Source organism: Bombina bombina, chromosome 4 (assembly GCF_027579735.1).
Source record: "Bombina bombina isolate aBomBom1 chromosome 4, aBomBom1.pri, whole genome shotgun sequence".
Taxonomy (NCBI): domain Eukaryota; kingdom Metazoa; phylum Chordata; class Amphibia; order Anura; family Bombinatoridae; genus Bombina; species Bombina bombina.
In genome coordinates, this window is record NC_069502.1 from 442,060,094 (window position 1) to 442,077,265 (window position 17,172).

The window sequence follows — 17,172 nt, forward strand, 5'->3', positions numbered from 1 at the left end:
TGCAACCTACATTACTGTTATTAACCCCTAATCTGCTGCCCCCAAAATCGCTGCCACTATACTAAAGTTATTAACCCCTAAACCTAACCCTAAGTCTAACCCTAACACCCCTAACTTTAATATAAATAAAATAAATCTAAATAAAAATGTAAAATAACCCCTAAGCTGGCTACAATATAACTAATAGTTACATTGTAGCTATCTTAGGTTTTATTTTTATTTCACAGCTAAGTTTGTATTTATTTTAACTAGGTAGAATAGTTAGTAAATAGTTACCTAGTTAAAATAAATACAAATTTACCTGTAAAATAAAACCTAACCTGTTTTACACTTACACTAACACCTAACTTTACACTACAATTAAATAAATTACATTAATTAAATACAATTAACTAAATTACAAAAAACACCCACTAAATTACACCTGGCTGATTGGAAAAGCCAATAGAATACAAGCTCAATCCTATTGGCCAATAGGATTTTTTTCACCTTTAATTCCTATTGGCTGATAGAATTCTATCAGCCAATCGGAATTCAAGGGACCCCATCTTGGATGACGTCCCTTAAATGAACCTTCATTCTTCGTCAGCCGTCATCAGAAGAGGATGCTCCGTGCCAGATGTCTTGAAGATTGAGCCGCTCCGTGCTGGATGGATGAAGATAGAAGATGCCGTCTGGATGAAGATTAATGCCGGCTTGGATGAAGACTTCGGTCCGCTTGGATGAAGACTTCTGCTGACTTCGATGAGGACTTCTGCCGCTTCGTTGAGGATGGATGTCCGGTCTTCAAAAACTGTAAGTGGATCTTCAGTGTTCGGTTTTTTAAGGGTTTATTGGCTGGGTTTTATTTTTAGATTAGGGTTTGGACTGAAAAAGAGCTAAATGCCCTTTTAAGGGCAATTCCCATCCAAATGCCCTTTTCAGGAGCTTAGGTTTATTTAGATAGGGTTTTATTTGGGGGGTTGGTTGTGTTGGTGGTGGGTTTTACTGTTAGGGGGTTGTTTGTATTTTTTTACAGGTAAAAGAGCTGATTTCTTTGGGGCAATGCCCCACAAAAGGCCCTTTTAAGGGCTATTGGCAGTTTAGTTTAGATTAGGTTTTTTTTTAATTGGGGGGGGGGGTTATTTTTATAGGGCTATTAGATTATGTGTAATTGGTTTAAATATTAGATCATTTCTTTTTTATTTTGTGTAATTGTTTTTTTTTTTTTTGCAATTTAGTTAATTGTATTTAATTAATGTAATTTATTTAATTGTAGTGTAAGGTTAGGTGTTAGTGTAACTTAGGTTAGGTCTTATTTTACAGGTAAATTTGTATTTATTTTAACTAGGTAGCTAGTAAATAGTTAATAACTATTTACTAACTATTCTACCTAGTTAAAATAAATACAAACTTACCTGTAAAATAAAACTAAAACCTAAGATAGCTACAATGTAACTATTAGTTATATTGTAGCTAGCTTAGGGCTTATTTTATAGGTAAGTATTTAGTTTTAAATAGGAATTATTTAGTTAATGATAGTAATTTTTATTTAGATTTATTTTAATTATATTAAAGTTAGTGGGGGTTAGGGTTAGGGGTTAATAACTTTAGTATAGTGGTGGCAACGTTGGGGGCGGAAGATTAGGGGTTAATAAGTGTAGGTAGCGATGACATTGGGGCGGCAGATTAGGGGTTAATAAGTGTAGGTAGGTAGCGACGACATTGGTGGCAGCAGAATAGGGGTTAATAAGTGTAGGTAGGTGGCAGCGATGTCGGGGGTGGCAGATTAGGGGTTAATATGTGTAATGTACGTGTTGGTGATATCGGGGGTGGCAGATTAGGAGTGTTTAGACTCGGGGTTTATGTTAGGGTGTTAGGTGTAAACATACATTTTCTTTCCCCATAGGAATCAATGGGGCTGCGTAATGGAGCTTTACGCTCCTTAATTGCAAGTGTTAGGCTTCTTTTAGCCGACTCTCCCCATTGATGTCTATGGGGAAATCGTGCCCGAGCACGTAAAACCAGCTCAAAGCAATGCTGGTATTTGAGTGCGGTATGGAGCTCAATTTTGCTCAACGCTCACATATTGCCTGCTAACGCCGGATTTATGAAAACCTGTAATAGCAGCGCTATAGAGATGTGAGTGGTGACAATAACTTGCAAATTAGCACCAAGCCGCTCATAACGCAAAACTCGTAATCTAGCCGATTGCTAGCATAAAACATGATAAATTAATGCCACATAATTGAGCTGAAGAAATAACAAGAGCTTAAAAAATGTAAAGAACACACTCAGCTATGTAGAATTGTGTTCCAGGGCATCATAGTTTCTACAGTAACATCAGAGTCAGGATCAGAATGAGACATCTCACAAAATGTAACAGAAAAAGAAAAATAACATAAGGCAAAATATTTAATTTCCATAATGTAACAGTTTCAGTAGAGAAAAACAAAAGCAGGCATAATAGCTTTCAAAGTTCATGAAAACAGCGAGCAATAGAAGGGGTAAAATAACTAAAATTTGGCACCAAGAATGATGCATTACGCAAAAAGAAGCTAACATTTTTTGGCGAAAAACTAACACCAGAAAATGACACAACTTGCGTCATTACAAACAACTAGTGTCAACAAAGACACAGAAAAATGATGACATTTGCAATATCAAAGGCGCAACTTTGCGCCAAAATATTTTGCGCAGAGAATGATGCAATAAAAAACAGCATTTTGCTCCCTCGTGAGCCTAGATTTGCCCACAAAAAAATGAAAGTCAAATTAGAAAAAGACTGAACCCCAGGTAAGAAAAAAGTTTAAATAAACTTCCCAAACATGATTCCTATACTGAAACTGTTTAGACTGCAAAGGGAAATACACAGACCTGACTCATGGCAAATATAAGTAAAAACATAATTTATGCTTACCTGATAAATTTATTTCTCTTGTAGTGTATCCAGTCCACGGATCATCCATTACTTATGGGATATTAACTCCTCCCCAACAGGAAGTGCAAGAGGATTCACCCAGCAGAGCTGCTATATAGCTCCTCCCCTAACTGCCATTACCAGTCATTCGACCGAAAACATGCAGAGAAAGGAAAACCATAGGGTACAGTGGTGACTGTAGTTTAATGGAAAAATTACCTGCCTTAAAGTGACAGGGCGGGCCGTGGACTGGATACACTACAAGAGAAATAAATTTATCAGGTAAGCATAAATTATGTTTTCTCTTGTTAAGTGTATCCAGTCCACGGATCATCCATTACTTATGGGATACCAATACCAAAGCTAAAGTACACGGATGACGGGAGGGACAGGCAGGCTCTTTATACGGAAGGAACCACTGCCTGAAGAACCTTTCTCCCAAAAACAGCCTCCGAAGAAGCAAAAGTGTCAAATTTGTAAAATTTGGAAAAAGTATGAAGAGAAGACCAAGTTGCAGCCTTGCAAATCTGTTCAACAGAAGCCTCATTCTTAAAGGCCCAAGTGGAAGCCACAGCTCTAGTAGAATGTGCTGTAATTCTTTCAGGAGGCTGCTGTCCAGCAGTCTCATAGGCTAACCGTATTATGCTACGAAGCCAAAAGGAGAGAGAGGTAGCCGAAGCTTTTTGACCTCTCCTCTGACCAGAATAAACGACAAACAGGGAAGACGTTTGTCGAAAATCCTTAGTTGCCTGTAGATAAAATTTCAGGGCACGGACTACATCTAGATTGTGTAGCAGACGTTCCTTTTTCGAAGAAGGATTAGGACACAAAGATGTAACCACAATCTCTTGATTGATATTCCTGTTAGTGACCACCTTAGGTAGGAACCCAGGTTTAGTACGCAGAACTACCGTGTCTGAATGAAAAATCAGATAAGGAGAATCACAATGTAAGGCAGATAACTCAGAGACTCTTCGAGCTGAGGAAATCGCCATTAAAAACAGAACTTTCCAAGATAACAACTTGATATCAATGGAATGAAGGGGTTCAAACGGAACCCCCTGTAAAACATTAAGAACTAAGTTCAAACTCCATGGTGGAGCAACAGTTTTAAACACAGGCTTGATCCTAGCTAAAGCCTGACAAAAAGCTTGAACGTCCGGAACTTCTGACAGACGTTTGTGTAAAAGAATGGACAGAGCTGAAATCTGTCCCTTTAAGGAACTAGCGGATAAACCCTTTTCTAAACCTTCTTGTAGAAAAGACAATATCCTCGGAATCCTAACCTTACTCCATGAGTAACTCTTGGATTCGCACCAATATAAGTATTTGCGCCATATCTTATGGTAAATCTTTCTGGTAACAGGCTTCCTAGCCTGTATTAAGGTATCAATAACTGACTCAGAAAAACCACGTTTTGATAAAATCAAGCGTTCAATTTCCAAGCAGTCAGCTTCAGAGAAATTAGATTTTGATGTTTGAAGGGACCCTGGATCAGAAGGTCCTGTTTCAGAGGTAGCGACCAAGGTGGACAGGATGACATGTCCACTAGATCTGCATACCAAGTCCTGCGTGGCCATGCAGGCGCTATTAGAATCACTGATGCTCTCTCCTGTTTGATTCTGGCAATCAATCGAGGAAGCATCGGGAAGGGTGGAAACACATAAGCCATCCCGAAGGTCCAAGGTGCTGTCAAAGCATCTATCAGAACCGCTCCCGGATCCCTGGATCTGGACCCGTAACTAGGAAGCTTGGCGTTCTGTCGAGACGCCATGAGATCTATCTCTGGTTTGCCCCAACGTCGAAGTATTTGGGCAAAGACCTCCGGATGAAGTTCCCACTCCCCCGGATGAAAAGTCTGACGACTTAAGAAATCCGCCTCCCAGTTCTCCACTCCCGGGATGTGGATTGCTGACAGGTGGCAAGAGTGAGACTCTGCCCAGCGAATTATCTTTGATACTTCCATAATTGCTAGGGAGCTTCTTGTCCCTCCCTGATGGTTGATGTAAGCTACAGTCGTGATGTTGTCCGACTGAAACCTGATGAACCCCCGAGTTGTTAACTGGGGCCAAGCCAGAAGGGCATTGAGAACTGCTCTCAATTCCAGAATGTTTATTGGTAGGAGACTCTCCTCCTGATTCCATTGTCCCTGAGCCTTCAGAGAATTCCAGACAGCGCCCCAACCTAGTAGGCTGGCGTCTGTTGTTACAATTGTCCAGTCCAGCCTGCTGAATGGCATCCCCCTGGACAGATGTGGCCGAGAAAGCCACCATAGAAGAGAATTTCTGGTCTCTTGATCCAGATTCAGAGTAGGGGACAAGTCTGAGTAATCCCCATTCCACTGACTTAGCATGCACAATTGCAGCGGTCTGAGATGTAGACGTGCAAAGGGTACTATGTCCATTGCTGCTACCATTAAGCCGATCACCTCCATGCATTGAGCTACTGACGGGTGTTGAATGAAATGAAGGACACGGCATGCATTTTGAAGCTTTGTTAACCTGTCTTCTGTCAGGTAAATCTTCATTTCTACAGAATCTATAAGAGTCCCCAAGAAGGGAACTCTTGTGAGTGGAAAGAGAGAACTCTTCTTTTCGTTCACCTTCCATCCATGCGACCTTAGAAATGCCAGTACTAACTCTGTATGAGACTTGGCAGTTTGAAAGCTTGAAGCTTGTATCAGAATGTCGTCTAGGTACGGAGCTACCGCAATTCCTCGCGGTCTTAGTACCGCCAGAAGAGCACCCAGAACCTTTGTGAAGATTCTCAGAGCCGTAGCCAATCCGAATGGAAGAGCTACAAACTGGTAATGCCTGTCTAGAAAGGCAAACCTTAGATACCGGTAATGATCTTTGTGAATCGGTATGTGAAGGTAAGCATCCTTTAAATCCACTGTGGTCATGTACTGACCTTTTTGGATCATGGGTAAAATTGTCCGAATAGTTTCCATTTTGAACGATGGAACTCTTAGGAATTTGTTTAGGATCTTTAAATCCAAGATTGGCCTGAAAGTTCCCTCTTTTTTGGGAACCACAAACAGATTTGAGTAAAACCCTTGTCCTTGTTCCGACCGCGGAACCGGATGGATCACTCCCATTAATAAAAGATCTTGTACGCAGCGTAGAAACGCCTCTTTCTTTATTTGGTTTGTTGACAACCTTGACAGATGAAATCTCCCTCTTGGGGGAGAGAATTTGAAGTCTAGAAGGTATCCCTGAGATATGATCTCTAACGCCCAGGGATCCTGGACATCTCTTGCCCAAGCCTGGGCGAAGAGAGAAAGTCTGCCCCCCACTAGATCCGTTCCCGGATCGGGGGCCCTCGATTCATGCTGTCTTAGGGGCAGCAGCAGGTTTCCTGGCCTGCTTGCCCTTGTTCCAGGACTGGTTAGGTCTCCAGCCTTGTCTGTAGCGAGCAACAGCTCCTTCCTGTTTTGGTGCAGAGGAAGTTGATGCTGCTCCTGCTTTGAAATTACGAAAGGAACGAAAATTAGACTGTTTAGCCTTAGGTTTGGCTCTGTCTTGAGGCAGGGCATGGCCTTTACCTCCTGTAATGTCAGCGATAATTTCTTTCAACCCGGGCCCGAATAAGGTCTGCCCTTTGAAAGGTATATTAAGCAATTTAGATTTAGAAGTAACGTCAGCTGACCAGGATTTTAGCCACAGTGCTCTGCGTGCCTGAATGGCGAATCCGGAATTCTTAGCCGTAAGTTTAGTTAAATGTACTACGGCATCTGAAATAAATGAGTTAGCTAACTTAAGGGCTTTAAGCTTGTGTGTAATCTCATCTAATGGAGCTGATTCAAGTGTCTCTTCCAGAGACTCAAACCAAAATGCTGCTGCAGCCGTGACAGGCGCAATGCATGCAAGAGGTTGCAATATAAAACCTTGTTGAACAAACATTTTCTTAAGGTAACCCTCTAACTTTTTATCCATTGGATCTGAAAAGGCACAGCTATCCTCCACCGGGATAGTGGTACGCTTAGCTAAAGTAGAAACTGCTCCCTCCACCTTAGGGACCGTTTGCCATAAGTCACGTGTGGTGGCGTCTATTGGAAACATCTTTCTAAATATCGGAGGGGGTGAGAACGGCACACCGGGTCTATCCCACTCCTTAGTAACAATTTCAGTAAGTCTCTTAGGTATAGGAAAAACGTCAGTACTCGCCGGTACCGCAAAATATTTATCCAACCTACACATTTTCTCTGGTATTGCAACTGTGTTACAATCATTCAGAGCCGCTAACACCTCCCCTAGTAATACACGGAGGTTTTCCAGCTTAAATTTAAAATTTGAAATATCTGAATCCAGTTTGTTTGGATCAGAACCGTCACCCGCAGAATGAAGCTCTCCGTCCTCATGTTCTGCAAATTGTGACGCAGTGTCTGACATGGCCCTAATATTATCAGCACACTCTGTTCTCACCCCAGAGTGATCACGCTTACCTCTTAGTTCTGGTAATTTAGCCAAAACTTTAGTCATAACAGTAGCCATATCCTGTAATGTGATTTGTAATGGCCGCCCAGATGTACTCGGCGCTACAATATCACGCACCTCCCGAGCGGGAGATGCAGGTACTGACACGTGAGGCGAGTTAGTCGGCATAACTCTCCCCTCGTTGTTTGGTGAAATATGTTCAATTTGTACAGATTGACTTTTATTTAAAGTAGCATCAATACAGTTAGTACATAAATTTCTATTGGGCTCCACTTTGGCTTTAGCACATATAGCACAGATATCTTCCTCTGAATCAGACATGTTTAACACACTAGCAAATAAACTAGCAACTTGGAAATACTTTTCAAGTAATTTACTATAATATGAAAATGTACTGTGCCTATAAGAAGCACAGAAAAAGTTATGACAGTTGAAAATTAATAAACTGAAAAGATATAGCATCAAATCTTTGTAAAAAACACAATTTTAGCAAAGGATTGCTCCCATTAGCAAAGGATAACTAACCCTGATAGCAGAAAAAAAAAAAAAAATACAGAAATAAACGTTTTTTTTATCACAGTCAACTACAATCTCACAGCTCTGCTGTGAGTGATTACCTCCCTCAAAACAAGTTTTGAAGACCCCTGAGTTCTGTAGAGATGAACCGGATCATGCAGGGAAGACAAACTTCTGACTGAATTTTTTGATGCGTAGCAAAAGCACCAAAAAAGGCCCCTCCCCCTCACACATAACAGTGAGAGAGATCAGTAAACTGTCATAAATTAAATAAAACGACTGCCAAGTGGAAAAAAATAGTGCCCAAAACATTTTTTCACCCAGTACCTCAGAAAATTAAACGATTTTACATGCCAGCAAAAAACGTTTAACATTAATAAATTGAGTGTTATTAAAAAGCCTGTTGCTAGTCCCTGCAAACTAGGCTAACGTTTTATGCATACAGTATAATTCCAGTGAAGTGCCATTCCCCAGAATACTGAAGTGTAAAATATACATACATGACAGCCTGATACCAGTTGCTGCTACTGCATTTAAGGCTGAGTTTACATTATATCGGTATGGCAGAATTTTCTCATCAATTCCATTGTCAGAAAATAATAAGCTGCTACATACCTCTTTGCAGATTAATCTGCCCGCTGTCCCCTGATCTGAAGTTTACCTCTCCTCAGATGGCCGAGAAACAGCAATATGATCTTAACTACTCCGGCTAAAATCATAGAAAAACTCAGGTAGATTCTTCTTCAAATTCTACCAGAGAAGGAATAACACACTCCGGTGCTATTATAAAATAACAAACTTTTGATTGAAGGTATGAAACTAAGTATAATCACCACAGTCCTCTCACACATCCTATCTATTCGTTGGGTGCAAGAGAATGACTGGTAATGGCAGTTAGGGGAGGAGCTATATAGCAGCTCTGCTGGGTGAATCCTCTTGCACTTCCTGTTGGGGAGGAGTTAATATCCCATAAGTAATGGATGATCCGTGGACTGGATACACTTAACAAGAGAAATACATATATTTAAAACTTTATATTAATACATAAAGCGCCAAACCATAGCTGAGAGTGTCTTAAATAAAAATACATACTTACCGAAATTCACCCATCCACATATAGCAGATAGCCAAACCAGTACTGAAAACTATCAGCAGAGGTAATGGTATATAAGAGTATATCGTCGATCTGAAAAGGGAGGAAGGAGATGAATACCTACGACCGAAAAAAGAGAACCCTTCGAAAAGATTTCCCATGAGGGAATCGAAAAAAAACAATAGGCGATACTCTCTTCACATCCCTCTGACAAACACTTTACTCTGAGAGGAATTAGGCTTCAGAATGCTTAGAAGCTCTTATCATAGAAGAAATCAAGCACAAACTTACTTCACCACCTCCATATGAGACAAAGTTTGTAAAACTGAGTTGTAGGTGTAGTGGGAGGTGTATTTATAGGCATTTGAGGTTTGGTAAACTTTGCCCCCTCCTGGTAGGAATGTATATCCCATATGTCACTAGCTCATGGACTCTTGCCAAGAAATTTGTTTTTTTTATGTTTGTGGGTCACGACTCTTTGTACAACCATACTGATGTAAGTTTGCATTGTCTTTGTAAGCCAGTGAGCAATCTGTCCCTAGGGAGGAATTGTGCACAAACTCGTACATCCTAACACTTTACTAATATCAGTAAAATCAACTTAAAGGGACACTGAACCCAAATTTTTTTCTTTTGTGATTCAGATAGAGCATGCATTTTTAAGCAACTTTCTAATTTACACCTATAATCATTTTTTCTTCGTTCTCTTGCTATCTTTATTTAAAAAAGAAGGCATCTAAGCTTTTTTTTTTTGTTCAGAACATGGACAGCACTTGTTTATTGGTGGGTGAATTTATCCGACAAAAAGCCAAAGTAGTTCAGCACTAGTATCAAAAATGTGCTGACTGCAGGGTTCACACTCATAGCCCCAAATAATATAAAATCCAAGAAGCAGCCGCACCATATAAGTAATCCTTTATTAGGTTAGTACAAAAGCATAAAAATGCAATGTTTCGAACCACACAGGTTCTTAATCATGCATATACAAAGGCCTACTGAGCTCAGCCTTATATTCTATCAAAAAACTCCTCCCCCATGACATCATCAAGGTAACACAGGTGAATGCTAATTAATGTGAAGTTGTCTACAATAACAATGGCAGCAGTATTAATATGTGTTGAATACAGACAGTAATCTTATACCAAACATTTTTTGTATATATCACTGTCATTTCATATATCATCAGTTTTAGAGACTCGATTATCAAAAAACATAATATGCATCAGTATATACATACAGAATCAATAGTATATGGGATTGTAAAAAATTGTACAATTCTCTGTAAAGCATCTATAAGAATATCTATAAAAATACTGAGAGATCCCAATCTATGTTCATTCCTTGTGGCATTCTGGTATCCAAATGGTAGATCCAGAATACCTCTCTCTGCTTAAGTCTTTTAACCCTATCACCTCCTCGTCTATCAACAGCTCAATAATCTGATACCTAAGTTGGCTCACTGTGTGTCCTGTCTCCTTAAAATGACATGCAACAGGTGATTTAATGCAGGCTGTTCTAATATTTGACTTGTGTTCCGTGATTCTATCACAGACACGTCTGGTCATTTCGCCTACGTAAAATCTCGCACATGGACATTTTAAAATATAAATTACAAAATTTGTGTTGCATGTAAAGAAACCGTTGATGAAAAATTTCTTGCCAGTACAGGGATGATAGAAGTTATAGCCTTTTATTAGGTTGTTACAATTACTACATCCCAAGCAGGGAAAGCATCCATTTTTGTTGGGACCTATCAATGTTTGTCTACTTCTTTTTTTGGGGCCCAAGTCAGATTTAATTAATTGATCCCTGATATTTTTAGGCCTCCTAAAGGCAATCATGTTTTTTTTTTTTAAATTCCACTATATCTGGATTACTATGTTTCAAGACGTTCCAAAACAACTATCCTGTCTTTGTTAGCTTTTTCTCTCTTATTAGTCAAAGTTTCAGACATCTGTGTAATATGTTGCTTCTCTTTCTCAATTAAATCATCAGGATATCCTTGCTCTAAATAAATTAGACATCTCTTCCAGTCTGTTGTTAACTATACTCTCATCAGTGACAATCCTCTTCACTCTTAGGAGTCGACTCCTGAGTCCTGGGTAATGAGTTTTTTAAAGCTCTAGGGTGGGCGCTATCGGTAAATTATTTTGATCAATCCCCTTCCTATAGAGGTCTGTTTGAAGATTGCCATTAATTTTATAAACTGTAGTGTCTAAAAAGTTGATCCTTTCTTCACTATATTCTATAGTGAATTTGATATTTTTAGTAGCATGATTGAGTGAAGAAACAAAGTCTAATAGGGTCCCAACGTCGCCCATCCATATGCCAAATATATCATCTATATAACGACACCAGGTGGCGCCATATAGAATAAATAATGGATTTTCATAAACATAATGTTCTTCAAAAATATTAATGAATATATTGGCATATGTCGGGGCAACGTTGGAACCCATAGCTGTACCTTGCAATTGCAAAAAATATTGATCCTGAAACAGAAAAAAAGTTGCAGTACAGAATAATCTCTAAGAGTTTCAATATAAATTCAATTTCTGATTCACCATATGTCTTTGATTGTGTCAACACAAATTTTATTGCATCCATGCCGCTTATTGAATTTATCCGACAATCAGCAAGAACAACCCAGGTTGGTCACCAAAAAATGGGCCGGCATCTAAACTTACATTCTTGCTTTTCAAAAAAAATACCAAGAGAATGAAGAAAATGTGATAATAGGAGTAAATTAGAAAGTTGCATAAAATTGCATGCTCTATCTGAATCACAAAAGAAAAAATTTGTGATAGAGTGCGAGCTCAATCAGCCAATCAGATTGAGCTCGCATTCTATTGGCTGTTCCAATCAGCCAATAGAATGCGAGCTCAATCTGATTGGCTGATCGGATCAGCCAATCGGATTGAACTTGATTCTGATTGGCTGACTCCATCAGCCAATCAGAATATTCCTACCTTAAAATTGCATGCTCTATCTGAATCACAAAAGAAAAAATTTGGGTTCAGTGTCCCTTTAATGGGTCATTGGAGCCCAAAATGTTGATTTTCCCTAGATTTAAATTAAGAATTTGTGCTTCTTACAACAGGTGGCTCAAAGTTTATAACCACAGAATTAATGGTGCTTTTGAATATCAAAAAACCTAGGCCTAGATTTGGAGTTTTGTCGGTAACGACCCGCGTAGCTAACGCCGGCTTTTTTCTGGCCACACCATAAAAATAACTCTGGTATTGAGAGTCCACATAAAGGCTGCGTTAGGCTCCAAAAAAGGAGCGTAGAGCATATTTAACGCAGCTTCAACTCTCGATACCAGAGTTGCTTACGCAAGCGGCCAGCCTCAAAAACGTGCTTGTGCACGATTCCCCCATAGGAAACAATGGAGCTGTTTGAGCTGAAAAAAACCTAACACCTGCAAAAAAGCTGCGTTCAGCTCCTAACGCAGCCCCATTGTTTGCTATGCGGAAACACTTCCTACGTCTGCACCTAACACTCTAACATGTACCCCGAGTCTAAACACCCCTAACCTTACACTTATTAACCCCTATTCTGCCGCCCCCGCTATCGCTGACCCCTGCATATTATTATTAACCCCTAATCTGCCGCTCCGTAAACCGCCGCTACTTACATTATCCCTATGTACCCCTAATCTGCTGCCCTAACATCGCCGACCCCTATATTATATTTATTAACCCCTAATCTGCCCCCCACAACGTCGCCTCCACCTGCCTACACTTATTAACCCCTAATCTGCCGAGCGGACCGCACCGCTATTATAATAAAGTTATTAACCCCTAATCCGCCTCACTAACCCTATAATAAATAGTATTAACCCCTAATCTGCCCTCCCTAACATCGCCGACACCTAACTTCAAACATTAACCCCTAATCTGCCGACTGGAGCTCACCGCTATTCTAATAAATGTATTAACCCCTAAAGCTAAGTCTAACCCTAACACTAACACCCCCCTAAGTTAAATATAATTTAAATCTAACGAAATTAATTAACTCTTATTAAATAAATTATTCCTATTTAAAGCTAAATACTTACCTGTAAAATAAATCCTAATATAGCTACAATATAAATTATAATTATATTATAGCTATTTTAGGATTAATATTTATTTTACAGGTAACTTTGTATTTATTTTAACCAGGTACAATAGCTATTAAATAGTTAAGAACTATTTAATAGCTAAAATAGTTAAAATAATTACAAAATTACCTGTAAAATAAATCCTAACCTAAGTTACAATTAAACCTAACACTACACTATCAATAAATTAATTAAATAAACTACCTACAATTACCTACAATTAACCTAACACTACACTATCAATAAATTAATTAAATACAATTCCTACAAATAAATACAATTAAATAAACTTGCTAAAGTACAAAAAATTAAAAAGAACTAAGTTACAAAAAATAAAAAAATATTTACAAACATAAGAAAAATATTACAACAATTTTAAACTAATTACACCTACTCTAAGCCCCCTAATAAAATAACAAAGCCCCCCAAAATAAAAAAATGCCCTACCCTATTCTAAATTACTAAAGTTCAAAGCTCTTTTACCTTACCAGCCCTGAACAGGGCCCTTTGCGGGGCATGCCCCAAGAAGTTCAGCTCTTTTGCCTGTAAAAAAAACATACAATACCCAAGCCCCCCAACATTACAACCCACCACCCACATACCCCTAATCTAACCCAAACCCCCCTTAAATAAACCTAACACTAAGCCCCTGAAGATCTTCCTACCTTGTCTTCACCTCACCGGGTTCACCGATCTGTCCAGAAGAGCTCCTCCGATGTCCTGATCCAAGCCCAAGCGGGGGGGCTGAAGAGGTCCATGATCCGGCTGAAGTCTTCATCCAAGCGGGGCAGAAGAGGTCTTCCATCCGATTGAAGTCTTCATCCAAGCGGGATCTTCTATGGTCATCCATCCGGAGCGGAGCGGCAGGATCCTGAAGACCTCCGACGCGGAACATCCATCCTGGCCGACGACTGAACGACGAATGACGGTTCCTTTAAATGACGTCATCCAAGATGGCGTCCCTCAAATTCCGATTGGCTGATAGGATTCCATCAGCCAATCAAAATCAAGTTCAATCCGATTGGCTGATTCAATCAGCCAATCAGATTGAGCTCGCATTCTATTGGCTGTTCCGATCAGCCAATAGAAACATAGAAACATAGATATTGACGGCAGATAAGAGCCATAGGCCCAGCAAGTCTGCCCGACCTTACCTAACAGTATAAACTTATCTAGTTCGTAGGATAGCCCTATGCTTGTCCCATGCATTTTTAAAGTCCCCCACAGTGTTTGTTGCTACTACCTCTTGAGGAAGTTTATTCCATAAATCAATCACTCTTTCTGTAAAGAAGTGCTTCCTCAAATTACTTCTGAATCTACTACCCTTTCAATTGACGTAAGGGGATCTGCGGTATGGAAAAGTCGCGGCTGAAAAGTGAGCGTTAGACCCTATTTTGAGTGACTCCAAATACCGGCGGTAGCCTAAACCCAGCGTTAGGAGCCTCTAACGCTGGTTTTCACGGCTAACGCCAAACTCCAAATCTAGGCCCTAATTTCTCCAAGTTATAGAACCTAATGAACTGAATTATAAAAGTTCCAGTTTAACAGCAATAGTTAAATATTGCATAGCTAACACATACATCTTAAAATCCTGATCTATTGGAATCATATTTTTTTTTTTTTTTTAAATCGAAGAACACAATTTGTTTCTTGAAATTTACTGAGAATGAATATTAAAATAAAACAATTTCTTACAAATATCTTTGACTCTCACCTGTGTATGTAGACACCTCTTGGCTGCCCCCTTGTATTTTATCTTCACCAGCAAGAGCTGAGACCAGGAATGTGTAGTAATTCCCAGGTATTAGGTCTTCAATTATAGCAGAAGTTAATTTCACAGTTTTATTAAAGGTTGAATTCCCCTGGATTTGAATGAGGTAAGAACTTGTGTTCCCCACTGGTGGCTCCCAGATAAGAGATGCAGAACTAGTGCTGAGATTAAATACAGACAGTTTTTTTACTTCTCCGGGTTCTAGAAAATAAATACAAAAGCAACATAATAGTATAAACTTACAAGTTAAAAAATGTAAAATTGAAAAATAACATGTGTAACACAGTGCTTTCCAAACTGTGTGTCGTGACAAACTAGTGTGTCGGCAGCAGCGTGTAGGTGTGTCCCTGCTTCAGCACAAATTTTTTTTTAAATTTTTTTTTAGTTTCGGACTTTCCGCCTGCCTGCTACGCATATCACATGGTTGACACGTGATTGATACCTAGGGGGACACAGATCATCTTAACCTATTGGCGCAGCTCAGTGGGAACTGAAACTATTCCCATTGGCGGCACATTGACTGACTGCACGTGTAGTCTAATTAATTGGCTCGTGACTGCATATATAGTCAGTGAGTGGAACAGCAGTGTGTATGCAGCGCGGGCAGTAGTCAATCGGACTCACCGAGCTCTGAGGGCGGCAGCTTAAACGCTGAGCTGAAGTCAGTGGGGTTTTTTTGCAGCTAGCTCCCAGTAGTGCATTGCTGCTCCTGCTCTTGATATATGGATAGGAAGTGGAAGCTTAAAAATGCTTGATGATGAAATGCGAGTGTCTTTATCTAATATTCCACCAAATATTCAGAAATTGTATTCATCCCATCAACCTCATACATCCCATTAAAATAGTAAGTAGCTATTGGTGTTATTAAACTGTTTTTAATTCTTGCACATACATACTGTTACTTGTAAATACATTTCGTTATTATATAATTTATGTCCGTATCTCTTAAAACAAGTTAGTTTAACCTCCTTTTTGCAAGTACAACTAAATTACTGTGTCGCGAAATGATGTAGGTCTAAAAAGTGTGTCACCAACATGAAAAGTTTGGAAAGCTCTGGTGTAACATTTTAGAATGATATAATAATAATCTATATTATTTATTGAAATATAAAACCTCCTAAATTGTGCAAACACCCTGACATTTGATACTTAGGGCCCATAGATCAAAACCTTGCTGGATGGAATGTGAAAAACCACAATGACAACCACAGGTTACTGCTGTCAAAAAGAGGCTTTCACTGTGAGTTGGGAGATGTCCCTATTTTGCTAGGGAGAGAGAATTATTATTATTATTATTTGTAGAGCGCCAATAGATTACGCAGCTGAATTTAGCAGAGAGCAGTGGGTGCACTTTAAACATTAAATACTACAGCCAGTACAAGTCAGATTACTCTGCTTTGAGTTTATATTACAATCAGCTCTATTTTCATAATCTTGCCATTTCAGAGAAAATACAGCACAATCTGCAGAGGGAAAATGTTTAGAGAATACGCCAGACCTTGCTAAGAGCTTTCAACTATTCTCATAGGTCACCCCTGTTCCATACCCCACCCAGGCAGAGGCAGGGAAACTAATTTTACAAAAGGAAAAATAATACACTTTACATTTTGTATGACAAGTACAAATTTCACATTTTGTTTTTTTGTGTGTGTGCAGTATAGATTTATTATGATCTCTACTGTGTTCATTGCATTTTTTTATCCTGCATAATTTCATTATGAATTTATTTTTTTCCATAAAATAGTATTTTTGCAGAACAATTTTTTTGTATGGTTTGTAATGAGATTAAACAATACAATTTTTACTGCATACTTTTATTTCAATACTTCATTTATTTGTTTATATGATTATTATATTAAGATTTCTTGTAAGCCTTCACATACTTAAAAGCAGGAAATACCTCTCTGTGAAAAACAGGGCTCGATTTATCAAAGTCCTATGGCTGCAAGTTCTCACCAGACCGCCACTTCCCTAACCTCTTCGCCAGCTCTAAGGTGGCGAAATTCAATCTCCGCGGTCGAGTCCGACCGAGGAGATTGACAGCTCCTGCTCGCGCGTGATTGGCTATGCATGGGCAGGGGGCAGGATTGCACACAAGCGCAAAATTGCGCTCATGAGCAATGGTGATTACCTGCGGGTAATTTTGCCCCCCCCCCCCCCCACAGGCGAGCTGAGGTGTACAGGGGCACGTATACACGCCCCTGTCCGCCTCAGCTTTGATAAATCTAGCACACAATGTGCCTTTAGATTATTACAACAGGGGCTTCACAGCATTAGTGAGATTTCTTAGAGATTCTCAGAAGCTTTAGCTCACCAGGTGCAAACAATGAATAGATAATTACAATAATTAAA

General features: G+C 39.4%; 1 protein-coding gene across 1 annotated transcript in view; it reads right to left on the bottom strand.

Annotated features, from left to right (window-relative positions):
* The window catches only part of LOC128656400 (titin-like), a 491,015-nt gene that overhangs the window by 109,324 nt on the left and 364,519 nt on the right, over positions 1-17,172 (bottom strand). Inside the window, exon 92 of the mRNA XM_053710280.1 lies at positions 14,764-15,021. Coding sequence (XP_053566255.1) covers positions 14,764-15,021 — 258 coding nt within the window. The remainder of the gene's footprint in view (positions 1-14,763; positions 15,022-17,172) is intronic.